At 45.9% G+C, this 18,628-nt stretch overlaps 1 protein-coding gene across 2 annotated transcripts in view; it reads right to left on the reverse strand.

The window, feature by feature from the left end:
- The window catches only part of dcaf15 (DDB1 and CUL4 associated factor 15), a 48,965-nt gene that overhangs the window by 16,701 nt on the left and 13,636 nt on the right, over positions 1 to 18,628 (reverse strand). Inside the window, exons 6-10 of one of the 2 annotated variants that reach the window (XM_065001091.1) lie at positions 15,902 to 16,063; positions 14,557 to 15,156; positions 14,109 to 14,200; positions 12,584 to 12,706; positions 7,184 to 7,266 (exon numbers count right to left, since the gene is read on the reverse strand). In XM_065001091.1, the coding sequence (XP_064857163.1) occupies positions 7,184 to 7,266; positions 12,584 to 12,706; positions 14,109 to 14,200; positions 14,557 to 15,156; positions 15,902 to 16,063 (1,060 nt within the window). Of the gene's footprint in view, positions 1 to 7,183; positions 7,267 to 12,583; positions 12,707 to 14,108; positions 14,201 to 14,556; positions 15,160 to 15,901; positions 16,064 to 18,628 lie in introns of both variants that reach the window. The other variant, XM_065001090.1, reaches the window with a different exon arrangement.

Consider the following 18,628-nt stretch of genomic DNA (forward strand, 5'->3'; position numbering starts at 1 on the left):
ACACTCACCAGGTGACCATCCAGGAAAACAGACCTCCAGACCCCAGAACACCTCACCAGGTGACTAGAGAGGAAAACAGAGGAAAACATGCCTCCAGACCCCAGAACACCTCACCAGGTGACCATCCAGGAAAACAGACCTCCAGACCCCAGAACACCTCACCAGGTGACCATCCAGGAAAACAGACCTCCAGACCCCAGAACACCTCACCAGGTGACTAGAGAGGAAAACAGAGGAAAACATGCCTCCAGACCCCAGAACACCTCACCAGGTGACCATCCAGGAAAACAGACCTCCAGACCCCAGAACGCCTCACCAGGTGACCATCCAGGAAAACAGACCTCCAGACCACAGAACACCTCACCAGGTGACTAGACAGGAAAACAGCCCTTCAGACCACCTCACCAGATGACTAGACAGGAAAACAACCCTCCACACCCCAGAACACCTCACCAGGTGACTAGACAGGAAAACAGCCCTCCAGACCCCAGTACACCTCACCAGGCGACTAGACAGGAAAACAGCCCTTCAGACCCCAGAACACCTCACCAGGTGACTAGAGAGGAAAACAACCCTCCAGACCCCAGAACACCTCACCAGGCGACTAGAGAGGAAAACAGAGGAAAACATGCCTCCAGACCCCAGAACACCTCACCAGGTGACTAGACAGGAAAACATGCCTCCAGACCCCAGAACACCTCACCAGGTGACTAGACAGGAAAACATGCCTCCAGACCCCAGAACACTCACCAGGTGACCATCCAGGAAAACAGACCCCAGAACACCTCACCAGGTGACTAGACAGGAAAACATGCCTCCAGACCCCAGAACACCTCACCAGGTGACCATCCAGGAAAACAGACCTTCAGACCACAGAACACCTCACCAGGCGACTAGAGAGGAAAACAGAGGAAAACATGCCTCCAGACCCCAGAACACCTCACCAGGTGACTAGACAGGAAAACATGCCTCCAGACCCCAGAACACCTCACCAGGTGACTAGACAGGAAAACAACCCTCCAGACCCCAGTACACCTCACCAGGCGACTAGACAGGAAAACATGCCTCCAGACCCCAGTACACCTCACCAGGCGACTAGACAGGAAAACATGCCTCCAGACCCCAGTACACCTCACCAGGCGACTAGACAGGAAAACATGCCTCCAGACCCCAGAACACCTCACCAGGTGACCATCCAGGAAAACAGACCTTCAGACCACAGAACACCTCACCAGGTGACTAGAGAGGAAAACAGCCCTTCAGACCACAGAACACCTCACCAGATGACTAGACAGGAAAACAGCCCTTCAGACCCCAGAACACCTCACCAGGTGACTAGTCAGGAAAACAGAGGAAAACAGCCCTCCAGACCCCAGAACACTCACCAGGTGACTAGACAGCCCTCCAGACCCCAGAACATCTCACCAGGTGACTAGACAGCCCTCCAGACCCCAGAACACCTCACCAGGTGACTAGACAGTCCTCCAGACCCCCAGAACACCTCACCAGGTGACTAGTCAGGAAAACAGAGGAAAACAGCCCTCCAGACCCCAGAACACTCACCAGGTGACTAGACAGCCCTCCAGACCCCAGAACACCTCACCAGGTGACTAGAGAGGAAAACAGCCCTTCAGACCACAGAACACCTCACCAGGTGACTAGACAGGAAAACATGCCTCCAGACCCCAGAACACCTCACCAGGTAGGTGACTAGAGAGGAAAACATGCCTCCAGACCCCAGAACACCTCACCAGGTAGGTGACTAGAGAGGAAAACATGCCTCCAGACCCCAGAACACCTCACCAGGTGACTAGTCAGGAAAACAGAGGAAAACAGCCCTCCAGACCCCAGAACACTCACCAGGTGACCATCCAGGAAAACAGACCTCCAGACCCCAGAACACCTCACCAGGTGACTAGAGAGGAAAACAGAGGAAAACATGCCTCCAGACCCCAGAACACCTCACCAGGTGACCATCCAGGAAAACAGACCTCCAGACCCCAGAACGCCTCACCAGGTGACCATCCAGGAAAACAGACCTCCAGACCACAGAACACCTCACCAGGTGACTAGACAGGAAAACAGCCCTTCAGACCACCTCACCAGATGACTAGACAGGAAAACAACCCTCCACACCCCAGAACACCTCACCAGGTGACTAGACAGGAAAACAACCCTCCAGACCCCAGAACACCTCACCAGGTGACTAGACAGGAAAACAACCCTCCAGACCCCAGAACACCTCACCAGGTGACTAGACAGGAAAACAACCCTCCAGACCCCAGAACACCTCACCAGGTGACTAGTCAGGAAAACAGAGGAAAACAGCCCTCCAGACCCCAGAACACTCACCAGGTGACTAGACAGCCCTCCAGACCCCAGAACACCTCACCAGGTGACTAGAGAGGAAAACAGCCCTTCAGACCACAGAACACCTCACCAGGTGACTAGACAGGAAAACATGCCTCCAGACCCCAGAACACCTCACCAGGTGACTAGACAGGAAAACATGCCTCCAGACCCCAGAACACCTCACCAGGTAGGTGACTAGAGAGGAAAACATGCCTCCAGACCCCAGAACACCTCACCAGGTAGGTGACTAGAGAGGAAAACATGCCTCCAGACCCCAGAACGCCTCACCAGGTGACCATCCAGGAAAACAGAGGGAAAACAGCCCTCCAGACCCCAGAACACCTCACCAGGTGACTAGTCAGGAAAACAGAGGAAAACAGCCCTCCAGACCCCAGAACACTCACCAGGTGACCATCCAGGAAAACAGACCTCCAGACCCCAGAACACCTCACCAGGTGACCATCCAGGAAAACAGCCCTCCAGACCCCAGAACACTCACCAGGTGACCATCCAGGAAAACAGACCTCCAGACCCCAGAACACCTCACCAGGTGACTAGAGAGGAAAACAGAGGAAAACATGCCTCCAGACCCCAGAACACCTCACCAGGTGACCATCCAGGAAAACAGACCTCCAGACCCCAGAACACCTCACCAGGTGACCATCCAGGAAAACAGACCTCCAGACCCCAGAACACCTCACCAGGTGACTAGAGAGGAAAACAGAGGAAAACATGCCTCCAGACCCCAGAACACCTCACCAGGTGACCATCCAGGAAAACAGACCTCCAGACCCCAGAACGCCTCACCAGGTGACCATCCAGGAAAACAGACCTCCAGACCACAGAACACCTCACCAGGTGACTAGACAGGAAAACAGCCCTTCAGACCACCTCACCAGATGACTAGACAGGAAAACAACCCTCCACACCCCAGAACACCTCACCAGGTGACTAGACAGGAAAACAACCCTCCAGACCCCAGAACACCTCACCAGGTGACTAGACAGGAAAACAACCCTCCAGACCCCAGAACACCTCACCAGGTGACTAGACAGGAAAACAACCCTCCAGACCCCAGAACACCTCACCAGGTGACTAGTCAGGAAAACAGAGGAAAACAGCCCTCCAGACCCCAGAACACTCACCAGGTGACCATCCAGGAAAACAGACCTCCAGACCCCAGAACACCTCACCAGGTGACTAGACAGGAAAACATGCCTCCAGACCCCAGAACACCTCACCAGGTGACTAGACAGGAAAACAGCCCTTCAGACCACCTCACCAGATGACTAGACAGGAAAACAACCCTCCACACCCCAGAACACCTCACCAGGTGACTAGACAGGAAAACAGCCCTCCAGACCCCAGAACACCTCACCAGGTGACTAGACAGGAAAACAGCCCTCCAGACCCCAGAACACCTCACCAGGTGACCATCCAGGAAAACAGACCTCCAGACCCCAGAACACCTCACCAGGCGACTAGACAGGAAAACATGCCTCCAGACCCCAGAACACCTCACCAGGTGACTAGACAGGAAAACATGCCTCCAGACCCCAGAACACTCACCAGGTGACCATCCAGGAAAACAGACCCCAGAACACCTCACCAGGTGACTAGAGAGGAAAACAGCCCTTCAGACCCCAGTACACCTCACCAGGCGACTAGAGAGGAAAACAGAGGAAAACATGCCTCCACACCCCAGAACACCTCACCAGGTGACTAGACAGGAAAACAACCCTCCAGACCCCAGAACACCTCACCAGGCGACTAGACAGGAAAACATGCCTCCAGACCCCAGTACACCTCACCAGGCGACTAGACAGGAAAACATGCCTCCAGACCCCAGAACACTCACCAGGTGACCATCCAGGAAAACAGACCCCAGAACACCTCACCAGGTGACTAGACAGGAAAACAACCCTCCAGACCCCAGTACACCTCACCAGGCGACTAGACAGGAAAACATGCCTCCAGACCCCAGTACACCTCACCAGGCGACTAGACAGGAAAACATGCCTCCAGACCCCAGAACACCTCACCAGGTGACCATCCAGGAAAACAGACCTTCAGACCACAGAACACCTCACCAGGTGACTAGAGAGGAAAACAGCCCTTCAGACCACAGAACACCTCACCAGATGACTAGACAGGAAAACAGCCCTTCAGACCACCTCACCAGATGACTAGACAGGAAAACAGCCCTCCAGACCCCAGAACACCTCACCAGGTGACTAGTCAGGAAAACAGCCCTCCAGACCCCAGAACACTCACCAGGTGACTAGACAGCCCTCCAGACCCCAGAACACCTCACCAGGTGACTAGACAGCCCTCCAGACCCCAGAACACCTCACCAGGTGACTAGACAGTCCTCCAGACCCCAGAACACCTCACCAGGTGACTAGACAGCCCTCCAGACCCCAGAACACCTCACCAGGTGACTAGACAGTCCTCCAGACCCCAGAACACCTCACCAGGTGACTAGTCAGGAAAACAGAGGAAAACAGCCCTCCAGACCCCAGAACACTCACCAGGTGACTAGACAGCCCTCCAGACCCCAGAACACCTCACCAGGTGACTAGAGAGGAAAACAGCCCTTCAGACCACAGAACACCTCACCAGGTGACTAGACAGGAAAACATGCCTCCAGACCCCAGAACACCTCACCAGGTGACTAGACAGGAAAACAGACCTCCAGACCCCAGAACACCTCACCAGGCGACTAGACAGGAAAACATGCCTCCAGACCCCAGAACACCTCACCAGGTGACTAGACAGGAAAACATGCCTCCAGACCCCAGAACACTCACCAGGTGACCATCCAGGAAAACAGACCCCAGAACACCTCACCAGGTGACTAGAGAGGAAAACAGCCCTTCAGACCCCAGTACACCTCACCAGGCGACTAGAGAGGAAAACAGAGGAAAACATGCCTCCAGACCACAGAACACCTCACCAGATGACTAGACAAGAAAACAGCCCTTCAGACCACCTCACCAGATGACTAGACAGGAAAACAACCCTCCACACCCCAGAACACCTCACCAGGTGACTAGACAGGAAAACAACCCTCCACACCCCAGAACACCTCACCAGGTGACTAGACAGGAAAACAACCCTCCAGACCCCAGAACACCTCACCAGGCGACTAGACAGGAAAACATGCCTACACACCCCAGAACACCTCACCAGGTGACTAGACAGGAAAACAGCCCTTCAGACCACAGAACACCTCACCAGATGACTAGACAGGAAAACAGCCCTTCAGACCACCTCACCAGATGACTAGACAGGAAAACAACCCTCCACACCCCAGAACACATCACCAGGTGACTAGACAGGAAAACAACCCTCCACACCCCAGAACACCTCACCAGGTGACTAGACAGGAAAACAACCCTCCAGACCCCAGAACACCTCACCAGGCGACTAGACAGGAAAACATGCCTCCACACCCCAGAACACCTCACCAGGTGACTAGACAGGAAAACATGCCTCCAGACCCCAGAACACTCACCAGGTGACCATCCAGGAAAACAGACCCCAGAACACCTCACCAGGTGACTAGACAGGAAAACAACCCTCCAGACCCCAGTACACCTCACCAGGCGACTAGACAGGAAAACATGCCTCCAGACCCCAGTACACCTCACCAGGCGACTAGACAGGAAAACATGCCTCCAGACCCCAGAACACCTCACCAGGTGACCATCCAGGAAAACAGCCCTTCAGACCACCTCACCAGATGACTAGACAGGAAAACAGCCCTCCAGACCCCAGAACACCTCACCAGGTGACTAGTCAGGAAAACAGCCCTCCAGACCCCAGAACACTCACCAGGTGACTAAACAGCCCTCCAGACCCCAGAACACCTCACCAGGTGACTAGACAGTCCTCCAGACCCCAGAACACCTCACCAGGTGACTAGACAGCCCTCCAGACCCCAGAACACCTCACCAGGTGACTAGACAGTCCTCCAGACCCCAGAACACCTCACCAGGTGACTAGTCAGGAAAACAGAGGAAAACAGCCCTCCAGACCCCAGAACACTCACCAGGTGACTAGACAGCCCTCCAGACCCCAGAACACCTCACCAGGTGACTAGAGAGGAAAACAGCCCTTCAGACCACAGAACACCTCACCAGGTGACTAGACAGGAAAACATGCCTCCAGACCCCAGAACACCTCACCAGGTGACTAGACAGGAAAACATGCCTCCAGACCCCAGAACACCTCACCAGGTAGGTGACTAGAGAGGAAAACAGCCCTTCAGACCCCAGAACGCCTCACCAGGTGACCATCCAGGAAAACAGAGGAAAACATGCCTCCAGACCCTAGAACACCTCACCAGGTGACTAGAGAGGAAAACAGCCCTTCAGACCACAGAACACCTCACCAGGTGACTAGACAGGAAAACAGCCCTCCACACCCCAGAACACCTCACCAGGTGACTAGACAGGAAAACAGCCCTCCACACCCCAGAACACCTCACCAGGTGACTAGACAGGAAAACAGCCCTCCAGACCCCAGAACACCTCACCAGGTGACTAGACAGGAAAACAGAGGGAAAACATGCCTCCAGACCCCAGAACGCCTCACCAGGTGACTAGACAGGAAAACAGCCCTTCAGACCACAGAACACCTCACCAGATGACTAGACAGGAAAACATGCCTCCAGAACACCTCACCAGGTGACTAGACAGGAAAACAGAGCTCCAGACCCCAGAACACCTCACCAGGCCACAATTGTCTTTTTTGTTCAAGCTGGGATGAAGTATGGCTATGCCTTTACTAAACAATCGATGTGTGTGTGTGTGGGTAGTGTAGTTACCTGCAGTGTTCCTCTTCAGGGTTGGAGAACGCCAGAAGCAGCAGCCCAATGTTGATCACCACTGTGTTAGTCTCTGGACACACCTGATACACACAAATACACACCATTACCGTCTGACCAGATGTGAGTGTGTGTGCGTATATATATATATATATATATACACACACACAGTGTGTTAGTGTGCACGCTTGTAGACTGTAAGTGTCTGTAGATGCTCCTGTGTGTGAACGCATGGGTACGGGTCGGGTGTATGTCTATAGTGTGTGTGAGAGAGATGGAGATATATATCCATTTCACACACACACAGCTACAGTGGAAGTCAGAAGTTCATGCCAAATACATTTAAACTCAGATTCACAATTCCTGACATTTAATCCTAGTAAAAGAAATCCCTGTTTTAGGTCAGCTAGGATCACCACTTTATTTTAAGAATGTGAAATGTCAGAATAATAGTAGAGATAATGATTTATTTCAGCTTTTATTTCTTTCATCACAATCCCAGTGGGTCAGAAGTTTACATACACTCAATTAGTATTTGGCAGCATTGCCTTTAAATTGTTTAACTTGGGTCAAACGTTTTGGGTAGCCTTCCACAATAAGTTGTGTGAATTTTGGCCCATTCCTCCTGACAGAGTTGGTGTAACTGAGTCAGGTTTGTAGGCCTCCTTGATTGCACACACTTTTTCAGTTCTGCCCACAAATGTTCTACAAGACTGAGGTCAGGTCTTTGTGATGGCCACTCCAATACCTTGACTTTGTTGTCCTTAAGCCATTTTGCCACAACTTTGGAAGTCTGCTTGGGGTCATTGTCCATTTGGAAGACCCATTTGCAACCAACCATTCACATAATTTCCCTTCCTGATGACATTTATTTTGTGAAGTGCACCAGTCCCTCCTGCAGAAAAGCACCCCAGTCTGCAACATGTTCCGGGATTCTCCGATGGCATTGAAGAGTACACCACACCACATATATAGGTTGATAGTGTATATATATAGGTCTATAGTGTATATATAGGTCGATAGTGTATAGTGTATATATAGGTCTATAGTGTATATATATAGGTCGATAGTGTATAGTGTGTATATATATAGGTCTATAGTGTATATATAGGTCGATAGTGTATAGTGTGTATATATATAGGTCTATAGTGTATATATAGGTCTATAGTGTATAGTGTATATATATATAGGTCTATAGTGTATATATAGGTCGATAGTGTATATATATAGGTCGATAGTGTATAGTGTGTATATATATATATATATAGGTCTATAGTGTATATATAGGTCGATAGTGTATAGTGTATATATATAGGTCTATAGTGTATATATAGGTCTATAGTGTATATATATAGGTCGATAGTGTATAGTGTGTATATATATATATATAGGTCTATAGTGTATATATAGGTCGATAGTGTATAGTGTATATATATAGGTCTATAGTGTATATATATAGGTCGATAGTGTATAGTGTATATATAGGTCTATAGTGTATATATATAGGTCTATAGTGTATAGTGTATATATAGGTCGATAGTGTATAGTGTGTATATATATAGGTCTATAGTGTATATATAGGTCTATAGTGTATATATATAGGTCGATAGTGTATAGTGTGTATATATATAGGTCTATAGTGTATATATAGGTCTATAGTGTATAGTGTGTATATATATAGGTCTATAGTGTATATATATAGGTCTATAGTGTATATATATAGGTCTATAGTGTATATATATAGGTCTATAGTGTATATATAGGTCGATAGTGTATAGTGTATATATAGGTCTATAGTGTATATATAGGTCTATAGTGTATAGTGTATATATAGGTCTATAGTGTATATATAGGTCGATAGTGTATAGTGTGTATATATATAGGTCGATAGTGTATATATATATATAGGTATATAGTGTATATATAGGTCGATAGTGTATAGTGTATATATAGGTCTATAGTGTGTATACAGGTCTATAGTGTGTATATAGGTCTATAGTGTATATATGTGAATAGTGTATATATAGGTGAATAGTGTATAGTGTGTATATAGGTCTATAGTGTATATATAGGTGAATAGTGTATAGTGTATATATAGGTGAATAGTGTATATATAGGTGAATAGTGTATAGTGTATATATAGGTCTATAATGTGTATATAGTGTATAGTGTGTATATAGGTCTATAGTGTGTATACAGGTCTATAGTGTGTATATAGGTCTATAGTGTGTATACAGGTCTATAGTGTATATATATATAGGTCTATAGTGTGTATACAGGTCTATAGTGTGTATATAGGTCTATAGTGTGTATATAGGTCTATAGTGTATAGTGTGTATATAGGTGAATAGTGTATAGTGTGTATATAGGTCTATAGTGTGTATACAGGTCTATAGTGTATAGTGTAGGTCTATAGTGTATAGTGTGTATATAGGTGAATAGTGTATATATAGGTGAATAGTGTATATATAGGTGAATAGTGTATAGTGTGTATATAGGTCTATAGTGTATATATAGTGTGTATAGTGTATAGTGTATATATAGGTCTATAGTGTATAGTGTGTATATAGGTCTATAGTGTGTATAGTGTGTATATAGGTCTATAGTGTATATATAGGTCTATAGTGTATAGTGTGTATATAGGTCTATAGTGTATAGTGTGTGTATAGGTGATTAGTGTATATATAGGTCTATAGTGTATATATAGTGTGTATATAGGTGAATAGTGTATATATAGGTCTATAGTGTATAGTGTGTGTATAGGTGATTAGTGTATATATAGGTGATTAGTGTATATATAGGTCTATAGTGTATATATAGGTCTATAGTGTATATATAGGTGATTAGTGTATAGTGTATATATAGGTGTATAGTGTATATATAGGTGTATAGTGTATAGTGTATATATAGGTGTATAGTGTATAGTGTATATATAGGTGAATAGTGTATATATAGGTGTATAGTGTATATATAGGTGATTAGTGTGTATATAGGTCTATAGTGTATAGTGTGTATATAGGTGAATAGTGTATAGTGTGTATATAGGTCTATAGTGTGTATACAGGTCTATAGTGTGTATACAGGTCTATAGTGTATAGTGTGTATATAGGTGAATAGTGTATATATAGGTGAATAGTGTATAGTGTATATATAGGTGAATAGTGTATAGTGTGTATATAGGTCTATAGTGTATATATAGTGTGTATAGTGTATAGTGTATATATAGGTCTATAGTGTATAGTGTGTATATAGGTCTATAGTGTGTATAGTGTATAGTGTGTATATAGGTCTATAGTGTATATATAGGTCTATAGTGTATAGTGTGTATATAGGTCTATAGTGTATAGTGTGTGTATAGGTGATTAGTGTATATATAGGTGATTAGTGTATATATAGGTCTATAGTGTATATATAGTGTGTATATAGGTGAATAGTGTATATATAGGTCTATAGTGTATAGTGTGTGTATAGGTGATTAGTGTATATATAGGTGATTAGTGTATATATAGGTCTATAGTGTATATATAGGTCTATAGTGTATATATAGGTGATTAGTGTATATATAGGTCTATAGTGTATATATAGGTGATTAGTGTATAGTGTATATATAGGTGTATAGTGTATAGTGTATATATAGGTGTATAGTGTATATATAGGTGTATAGTGTATAGTGTATATATAGGTGAATAGTGTATATATAGGTGTATAGTGTATATATAGGTGATTAGTGTATATATAGGTCTATAGTGTATAGTGTGTATATAGGTGAATAGTGTATATATAGGTGATTAGTGTATATATAGGTCTATAGTGTATATATAGGTCTATAGTGTGTATATAGGTCTATAGTGTATATATGTATATATAGGTGAATAGTGTATAGTGTGTATATAGGTCTATAGTGTGAATATAGGTGAATAGTGGCACCATGGTGCTTGCCTACGGAGCTGTGAGGGGAACGGCACCTCAGTACCTCCAGGCTCTGATCAGGCCCTACACCCAAACAAGGGCACTGCGTTCATCCACCTCTGGCCTGCTCGCCTCCCTACCACTGAGGAAGTACAGTTCCCGCTCAGCCCAGTCAAAACTGTATAGCTGCTCTGGCCCCCAATGGTGGAACAAACTCCCTCTATAGGACAGCGGAGTCAATCACCACCTTCCGGAGACACCTGAAACCCCACCTCTTTAAGGAATACCTAGGATAGGATAAAGTAATCCCTATCACCCCCTCCCCTGAAAAGATTTAGATGCACTACTGTTCCACTGGAGGTCATAAGGTGAATGCGCCAATTTGTCTAAGTGTATGGATAAGAGCTATAGTGTGTAAATGACTTAAATGTAAATGTAAAGTGTATATAGGTGTATAGTGTGTCTATAGTGTATATATATATATAGGTGATTAGTGTATATATAGGTGATTAGTGTATAGTGTATATATAGGTCTATAGTGTATAGTGTATATATAGGTCTATAGTCTATAGTGTGTATATAGGTGTATAGGTGAATAGTGTATAGTGTGTATATAGGTGTATAGTGTATAGTGTGTCTATAGTGTATATATAGGTGATTAGTGTATATATAGGTGATTAGTGTATAGTGTATATATAGGTGATTAGTGTATAGTGTATATATAGGTCTATAGTGTATAGTGTGAATATAGGTGAATAGTGTATAGTGTGTATATAGGTGTATAGTGTATCTATATTGTGTATATAGGTGATTAGTGTATATATAGGTGAATAGTGTGTATATAGGTCTATAGTGTGTATATATAGGTGAATAGTGTATATATAGGTGAATAGTTTATATATAGGTCTATAGTGTGTATATAGGTGTATAGTGTATATATAGGTCTATAGTTTATATATAGGTGTATAGTGTATATATAGGTGATTAGTGTATATATAGGTCTATAGTGTGTATATAGGTGTATAGTGTATATAGGTGAAGTGTATATATAGGTGATTAGTGTATATATAGGTCTATAGTGTATAGTGTGTATATAGGTAAATAGTGTATAGTGTATATATAGGTATATAGTGTATATATATAGGTGTATAGTGTATATATAGGTAAATAGTGTATAGTGTGTATATAGGTAAATAGTGTATAGTGTGTAAATAGTGTATATATAGGTATATAGTGTATATATATAGGTGTATAGTGTATATATAGGTATATAGTGTATATATATAGGTGTATAGTGTATATAGGTGAATAGTGTATATAGGTAAATAGTGTATAGTGTATATATAGGTATATAGTGTATATATAGGTGTATAGTGTATATATAGGTAAATAGTGTATAGTGTGTATATAGGTAAATAGTGTATATATAGGTATATAGTGTATATATATAGGTGTATAGTGTATATATAGGTGTATAGTGTATACATGTACCTCCAGTATAACAACGTCGTAGTCGTTGAAGGAACAGAACTGAGCAGCCCAGCGGGCGTCGCTCCGGATCACCTCGTTGATCAGGTACTCAAAGTCCAAAGTCAACTGCTCCACACACACACTCTGTAGGACAGACACACACATCAGCATGTTCTGGTTTACTACAGGTCTAAACATTAACACACACTCTGTAGGACACACACTCTGTAGGACAGACACAGACTTCAGCATGTCTAAAACAATAACACACTCTGTAGGACAGACACACACATCAGCATGTTCTGGTTTACTACAGGTCTAAACATTAACACACACTCTGTAGGACACACACTCTGTAGGACAGACACAGACTTCAGCATGTCTAAAACAATAACACACACTCTGTAGGACAGACACACACTTCAGCATGTTCTGGTTTACTACAGGTCTAAAACAATAACACACACTCTGTAGGACAGACACACACACTCTGTAGGACAGACACACACACTCTGTAGGACAGACACACACACTCTGTAGGACAGACACACACACACTCTGTAGGACAGACACACACACACTCTGTAGGACAGACACACACACACTCTGTAGGACAGACACACACACACTCTGTAGGACAGACACACACACACTCTGTAGGACAGACACACACACACTCTGTAGGACACACACTCTGTAGGACAGACACACACACACACACACTCTGTAGGACAGACACAGACTTCAGCATGTCTAAAACAATAACACACACTCTGTAGGACAGACACACACTTCAGCATGTTCTGGTTAACTACAGGTCTAAAACAATAACACACACACACACACTCAGTAGGACACACACATTAGCATGTTCTGGTTTACTGCATGTCTAAACATTAACACACACACACTCAGTAGGACACACACACTCAGTAGGACACACATTAGCATGTTCTGGTTTACTGCATGTCTAAACATTAACACACACACACTCAGTAGGACACACAGACATACACACACACTAGCATGTTCTGGTTAACTGCAGGTCTAAAACAGTAACACACACACTCTCAGTAGGACACACACACTCTGTAGGACACACAGACATACACACATTAGCATGTTCTGGTTAACTGCAGGTCTAAAACAGTAACACACACTCTGTAGGACACACAGACATACACACACACACATTAGCATGTTCTGGTTAACTGCAGGTCTAAAACAGTAACACACACTCTCAGTAGGACACACACACTCTGTAGGACACACAGACATACACACACACACACACACACACTAGCATGTTCTGGTTAACTGCAGGTCTAAAACAGTAACACACACTCTCAGTAGGACACACACACACACTAGCATGTTCTGGTTAACTGCAGGTCTCCTGGACTTGGGTTCCTTCCAAATACTAAGTGAAGACAACAGGTGTAAATATTAACACTCAGGCCCTGTGTCTCTCAGACATATCTCTCCTTCTGCTGATCTAGTTATCTCCATTGGTAGGGCTGGATTTTATTCTCTCACACACACACACCTGTCCGTTGTGGGGCCCAGTGACCAGCTGTAGGTTGCGTCCCTTCAGGTCAGTCACAGTGAAGGGCAGCTGGACCTTATCATCCTCATAACCTAGAGGGAGCGAGGGAAGAAAGAGAAGAGGGGAGCGAAAAAGGGAGGGAGGGATAGAGTGAGGGAAGATAGATAGGAAGAGGGGTGAGGGAGATAGATAGGAAGAGGGGTGAGGGATGGATAGAGAGAGGGGTGAGGGAGAGAGTGAGGAGTGAGGGAGAGAGTGAGGAGTGAGGGAGAGAGTGAGGGGTGAGGGAGAGAGTGAGGGGTGAGGGAGAGAGTGAGGGGTGAGGGAGAGGAAGAGAGAGAGGGGGAAGAGAGGGCGAGACAGAAATAAAGGGAGGAGTTTCAGCTTCCTATTTACATGACCAAGCACATTGTGTGTTACATGTGAAAACTTCTACAGTGTGTCTCACCTCCTGCATCCTGCTCTGGCGCCCCCGGCTGTGGCATGCGGTACTGCAAGCGGGTGTAGTTGACATATCCCGGCTCGCTGCAGCCTGCTTCCTGAGAAGAATGAGGAGTGGGGGTGGAAGAGGAGGAGGAGGCAGGAGACATCACCGCACTACACTGAATAGAGTCCTCCTGCAAAGGTCGCAACAAGCTTTGGTTCCCAGCTGAAGTGGAAGTCTGTGGTGCGCTAGTCAGTTGATCCGTCTGTGCGTCTTCCCTCTGTTCTCTGTCCCTCTCCACGCTCACCCCTTCTCTCTCAGTCACGACGGCCTCCTCTCCTACTTCGCTTCCCTCCGGTTTCCCTCTCCTCTCCCCTCCCTCGTTTTCTCTCCCTCCTCCCTGGGCACGTCTGAAGAGGTCGGCGGCGAACTCTCGCGCCCGGGCGGCAGCTTGTGATTGGCTAGGGGAAAGAGGGGCGGGGCTTGGTTTGGCGGTTAGCAGGCGGCTGTCGGGAGACCCGTGAGAGGAAGAGGATGAAGAGGGCGATGGAGGGGTTTGATGTTCTAAGGTGGGGGCTGTGGCTCTCTTTCTGAACAGGATCTGAGAGGAATGACCCTGCTCACCTGCTGACAACACAGGAGACGAGACTTAGTCATATCCCACAGGGGACTAGACTAGTCATATCCCACAGGGGACTAGACTAGTCATATCCCACAGGGGACTAGACTAGTCATATCCCACAGGGGACTAGGCTAGTCATATCCCACAGGGGACTAGGCTAGTCATATCCCACAGGGGACTAGACTAGTCATATCCCACAGGGGACTAGACTAGTCATATCCCACAGGGGACTAGACTAGTCATATCCCACAGGGGACTAGACTAGTCATATCCCACAGGGGACTAGACTAGTCATATCCCACAGGGGACTAGACTAGTCATATCCCACAGGGGACTAGACTAGTCATATCCCACAGGGGACTAGACTAGTCATATCCCACAGGGGACTAGACTAGTCATATCCCACAGGGGACTAGACTAGTCATATCCCACAGGGGACTAGACTAGTCATATCCCACAGGGGACTAGACTAGTCATATCCCACAGGGGACTAGACTAGTCATATCCCACAGGGGACTTAGTCATATCCCACAGGGGACTTAGTCATATCCCACAGGGGACTTAGTCATATCCCACAGGGGACTTAGTCATATCCCACAGGAGACGGGAGATAATCATATCATCACACAGGAGAAAGAAGAAAGAGAGGGAAAATGAACGAGACAGAAAGATAGAAGGGGTAGAGAGAAATTAAACTGAACCAGAAAGATGAAGTGTGTGTTCAGTGTGTGTTTGCGTTGTCTCTACCTGGACAGAGGGACACAGAGCAGGCCACCAGGGAATAGGAGGTGTTGAGGAAGATCACCTGGTCTTTCTTCAGCTGGAAGGCAGGCTGGAAGGTGGGGAAGGGATAGACCACCTGGTACCGACTGTTCAACATATAGCCATGTTCCAGACACTCTCCACTACCTAGAGAGAGAGAGAGACTGTTCAACATATAGCCATGTTCCAGACACTCTCCACTACCTAGAGAGAGAGAGAGACTGTTCAACATATAGCCATGTTCCAGACACTCTCCACTACCTAGAGAGAGAGAGAGACTGTTCAACATATAGCCATGTTCCAGACACTCTCCACTACCTAGAGAGAGAGAGACTGTTCAACATATAACCATGTTCCAGACACTCTCTACTACCTAGAGAGAGAGAGAGACTGTTCAACATATAGCCATGTTCCAGACACTCTCCACTACCTAGAGAGAGAGAGACTGTTCAACATATAACCATGTTCCAGACACTCTCCACTACCTAGAGAGAGACTGTTCAACATATAACCATGTTCCAGACACTCTCTACTACCTAGAGAGAGAGAGAGACTGTTCAACATATAACCATGTTCCAGACACTCTCCACTACCTAGAGAGAGAGAGAGACTGCTCAACATATAGCCATGTTCCAGACACTCTCCACTACCTAGAGAGAGAGAGAGAGACTGTTCAACATATAGCCATGTTCCAGACTCTCTCCACTACCTAGAGAGAGAGAGACTGTTCAACATATAACCATGTTCCAGACACTCTCTACTACCTAGAGAGAGAGAGAGACTGTTCAACATATAGCCATGTTCCAGACACTCTCCACTACCTAGAGAGAGAGAGACTGTTCAACATATAACCATGTTCCAGACACTCTCCACTACCTAGAGAGAGAGAGAGACTGTTCAACATATAGCCATGTTCCAAACACTCTCCACTACCTAGAGAGAGACTGTTCAACATATAACCATGTTCCAGACACTCTCCACTACCTAGAGAGAGACTGTTCAACATATAGCCATGTTCCAGACACTCTCTACTACCTAGAGAGAGAGACTGTTCAACATATAACCATGTTCCAGACACTCTCTACTACCTAAAGAGAGAGAGAGAGACTGTTCAACATATAACCATGTTCCAGACACTCTCTACTACCTAGAGAGACTGTTCAACATATAACCATGTTCCAGACACTCTCCACTACCTAAAGAGAGAGAGAGAGACTGTTCAACATATAGCCATGTTCCAGACACTCTCCACTACCTAGAGAGAGAGAGAGACTGTTCAACATATAGCCATGTTCCAGACACTCTCTACTACCTAGAGAGAGAGAGACTGTTCAACATATAGCCATGTTCCAGACACTCTCTACTACCTAGAGAGAGAGACTGTTCAACATATAACCATGTTCCAGACACTCTCCACTACCTAGAGACTGTTCAACATATAACCATGTTCCAGACACTCTCCACTACCTAGAGAGAGAGAGACTGTTCAACATATAGCCATGTTCCAGACACTCTCTACTACCTAGAGAGAGAGAGAGACTGTTCAACATATAGCCATGTTCCAGACACTCTCTACTACCTAGAGAGAGAGAGAGACTGTTCAACATATAACCATGTTTCAGACACTCTCCACTACCTAGAGAGAGAGAGAGACTGTTCAACATATAACCATGTTCCAGACACTCTCCACTACCTAGAGAGAGAGAGACTGTTCAACATATAACCATGTTCCAGACACTCTCCACTACCTAGAGAGAGAGAGAGACTGTTCAACATATAACCATGTTCCAGACACTCTCCACTACCTAGAGAGAGACTGTTCAACATATAACCATGTTCCAGACAGAAAATGTTTGAGAGAAAATGTTTTAAAGAGACAGAAAACGGTTTAATAGTGTTTGTTAGGCCACCATTAGGTTTGTCTGTGTGTTTGATAGCTAGAGGAGAAACGTGTGTGTACCTGTGGAATGGTAGAGGTGTTGGACAGCACTGAGAGCAGGGTCTGAGAGTGTGTGTGTGTACCTGTGGTATGGTAGAGGTGTTGGACAGCACTGAGAGCAGGGTCTGAGAGTGTGTATGTGTACCTGTGGTATGGTAGAGGTGTTGGACAGCACTGAGAGCAGGGTCTGAGAGTGTGTGTGTGTGTACCTGTGGTATGGTAGAGGTGTTGGACAGCACTGAGAGCAGGGTCTGAGAGTGTGTATGTGTACCTGTGGTATGGTAGAGGTGTTGGACAGCACTGAGAGCAGGGTCTGAGAGTGTGTGTGTGTACCTGTGGTATGGTAGAGGTGTTGGACAGCACTGAGAGCAGGGTCTGAGAGTGTGTATGTGTACCTGTGGTATGGTAGAGGTGTTGGACAGCACTGAGAGCAGGGTCTGAGAGTGTGTATGTGTACCTGTGGTATGGTAGAGCTGTTGGACAGCACTGAGAGCAGGGTCTGAGAGTGTGTGTGTGTACCTGTGGTATGGTAGAGGTGTTGGACAGCACTGAGAGCAAGGTCTGAGAGTGTGTATGTGTACCTGTGGTATGGTAGAGGTGTTGGACAGCACTGAGAGCAGGGTCTGAGAGTGTGTGTGTGTACCTGTGGTATGGTAGAGGTGTTGGACAGCACTGAGAGCAGGGTCTGAGAGTGTGTGTGTGTGTGTACCTGTGGTATGGTAGAGGTGTTGGACAGCACTGAGAGCAGGGTCTGAGAGTGTGTATGTGTACCT

The sequence above is a fragment of the Oncorhynchus nerka genome, linkage group LG15, assembly GCF_034236695.1.
Source record: "Oncorhynchus nerka isolate Pitt River linkage group LG15, Oner_Uvic_2.0, whole genome shotgun sequence".
Classification (NCBI taxonomy): Eukaryota; Metazoa; Chordata; class Actinopteri; order Salmoniformes; family Salmonidae; genus Oncorhynchus; species Oncorhynchus nerka.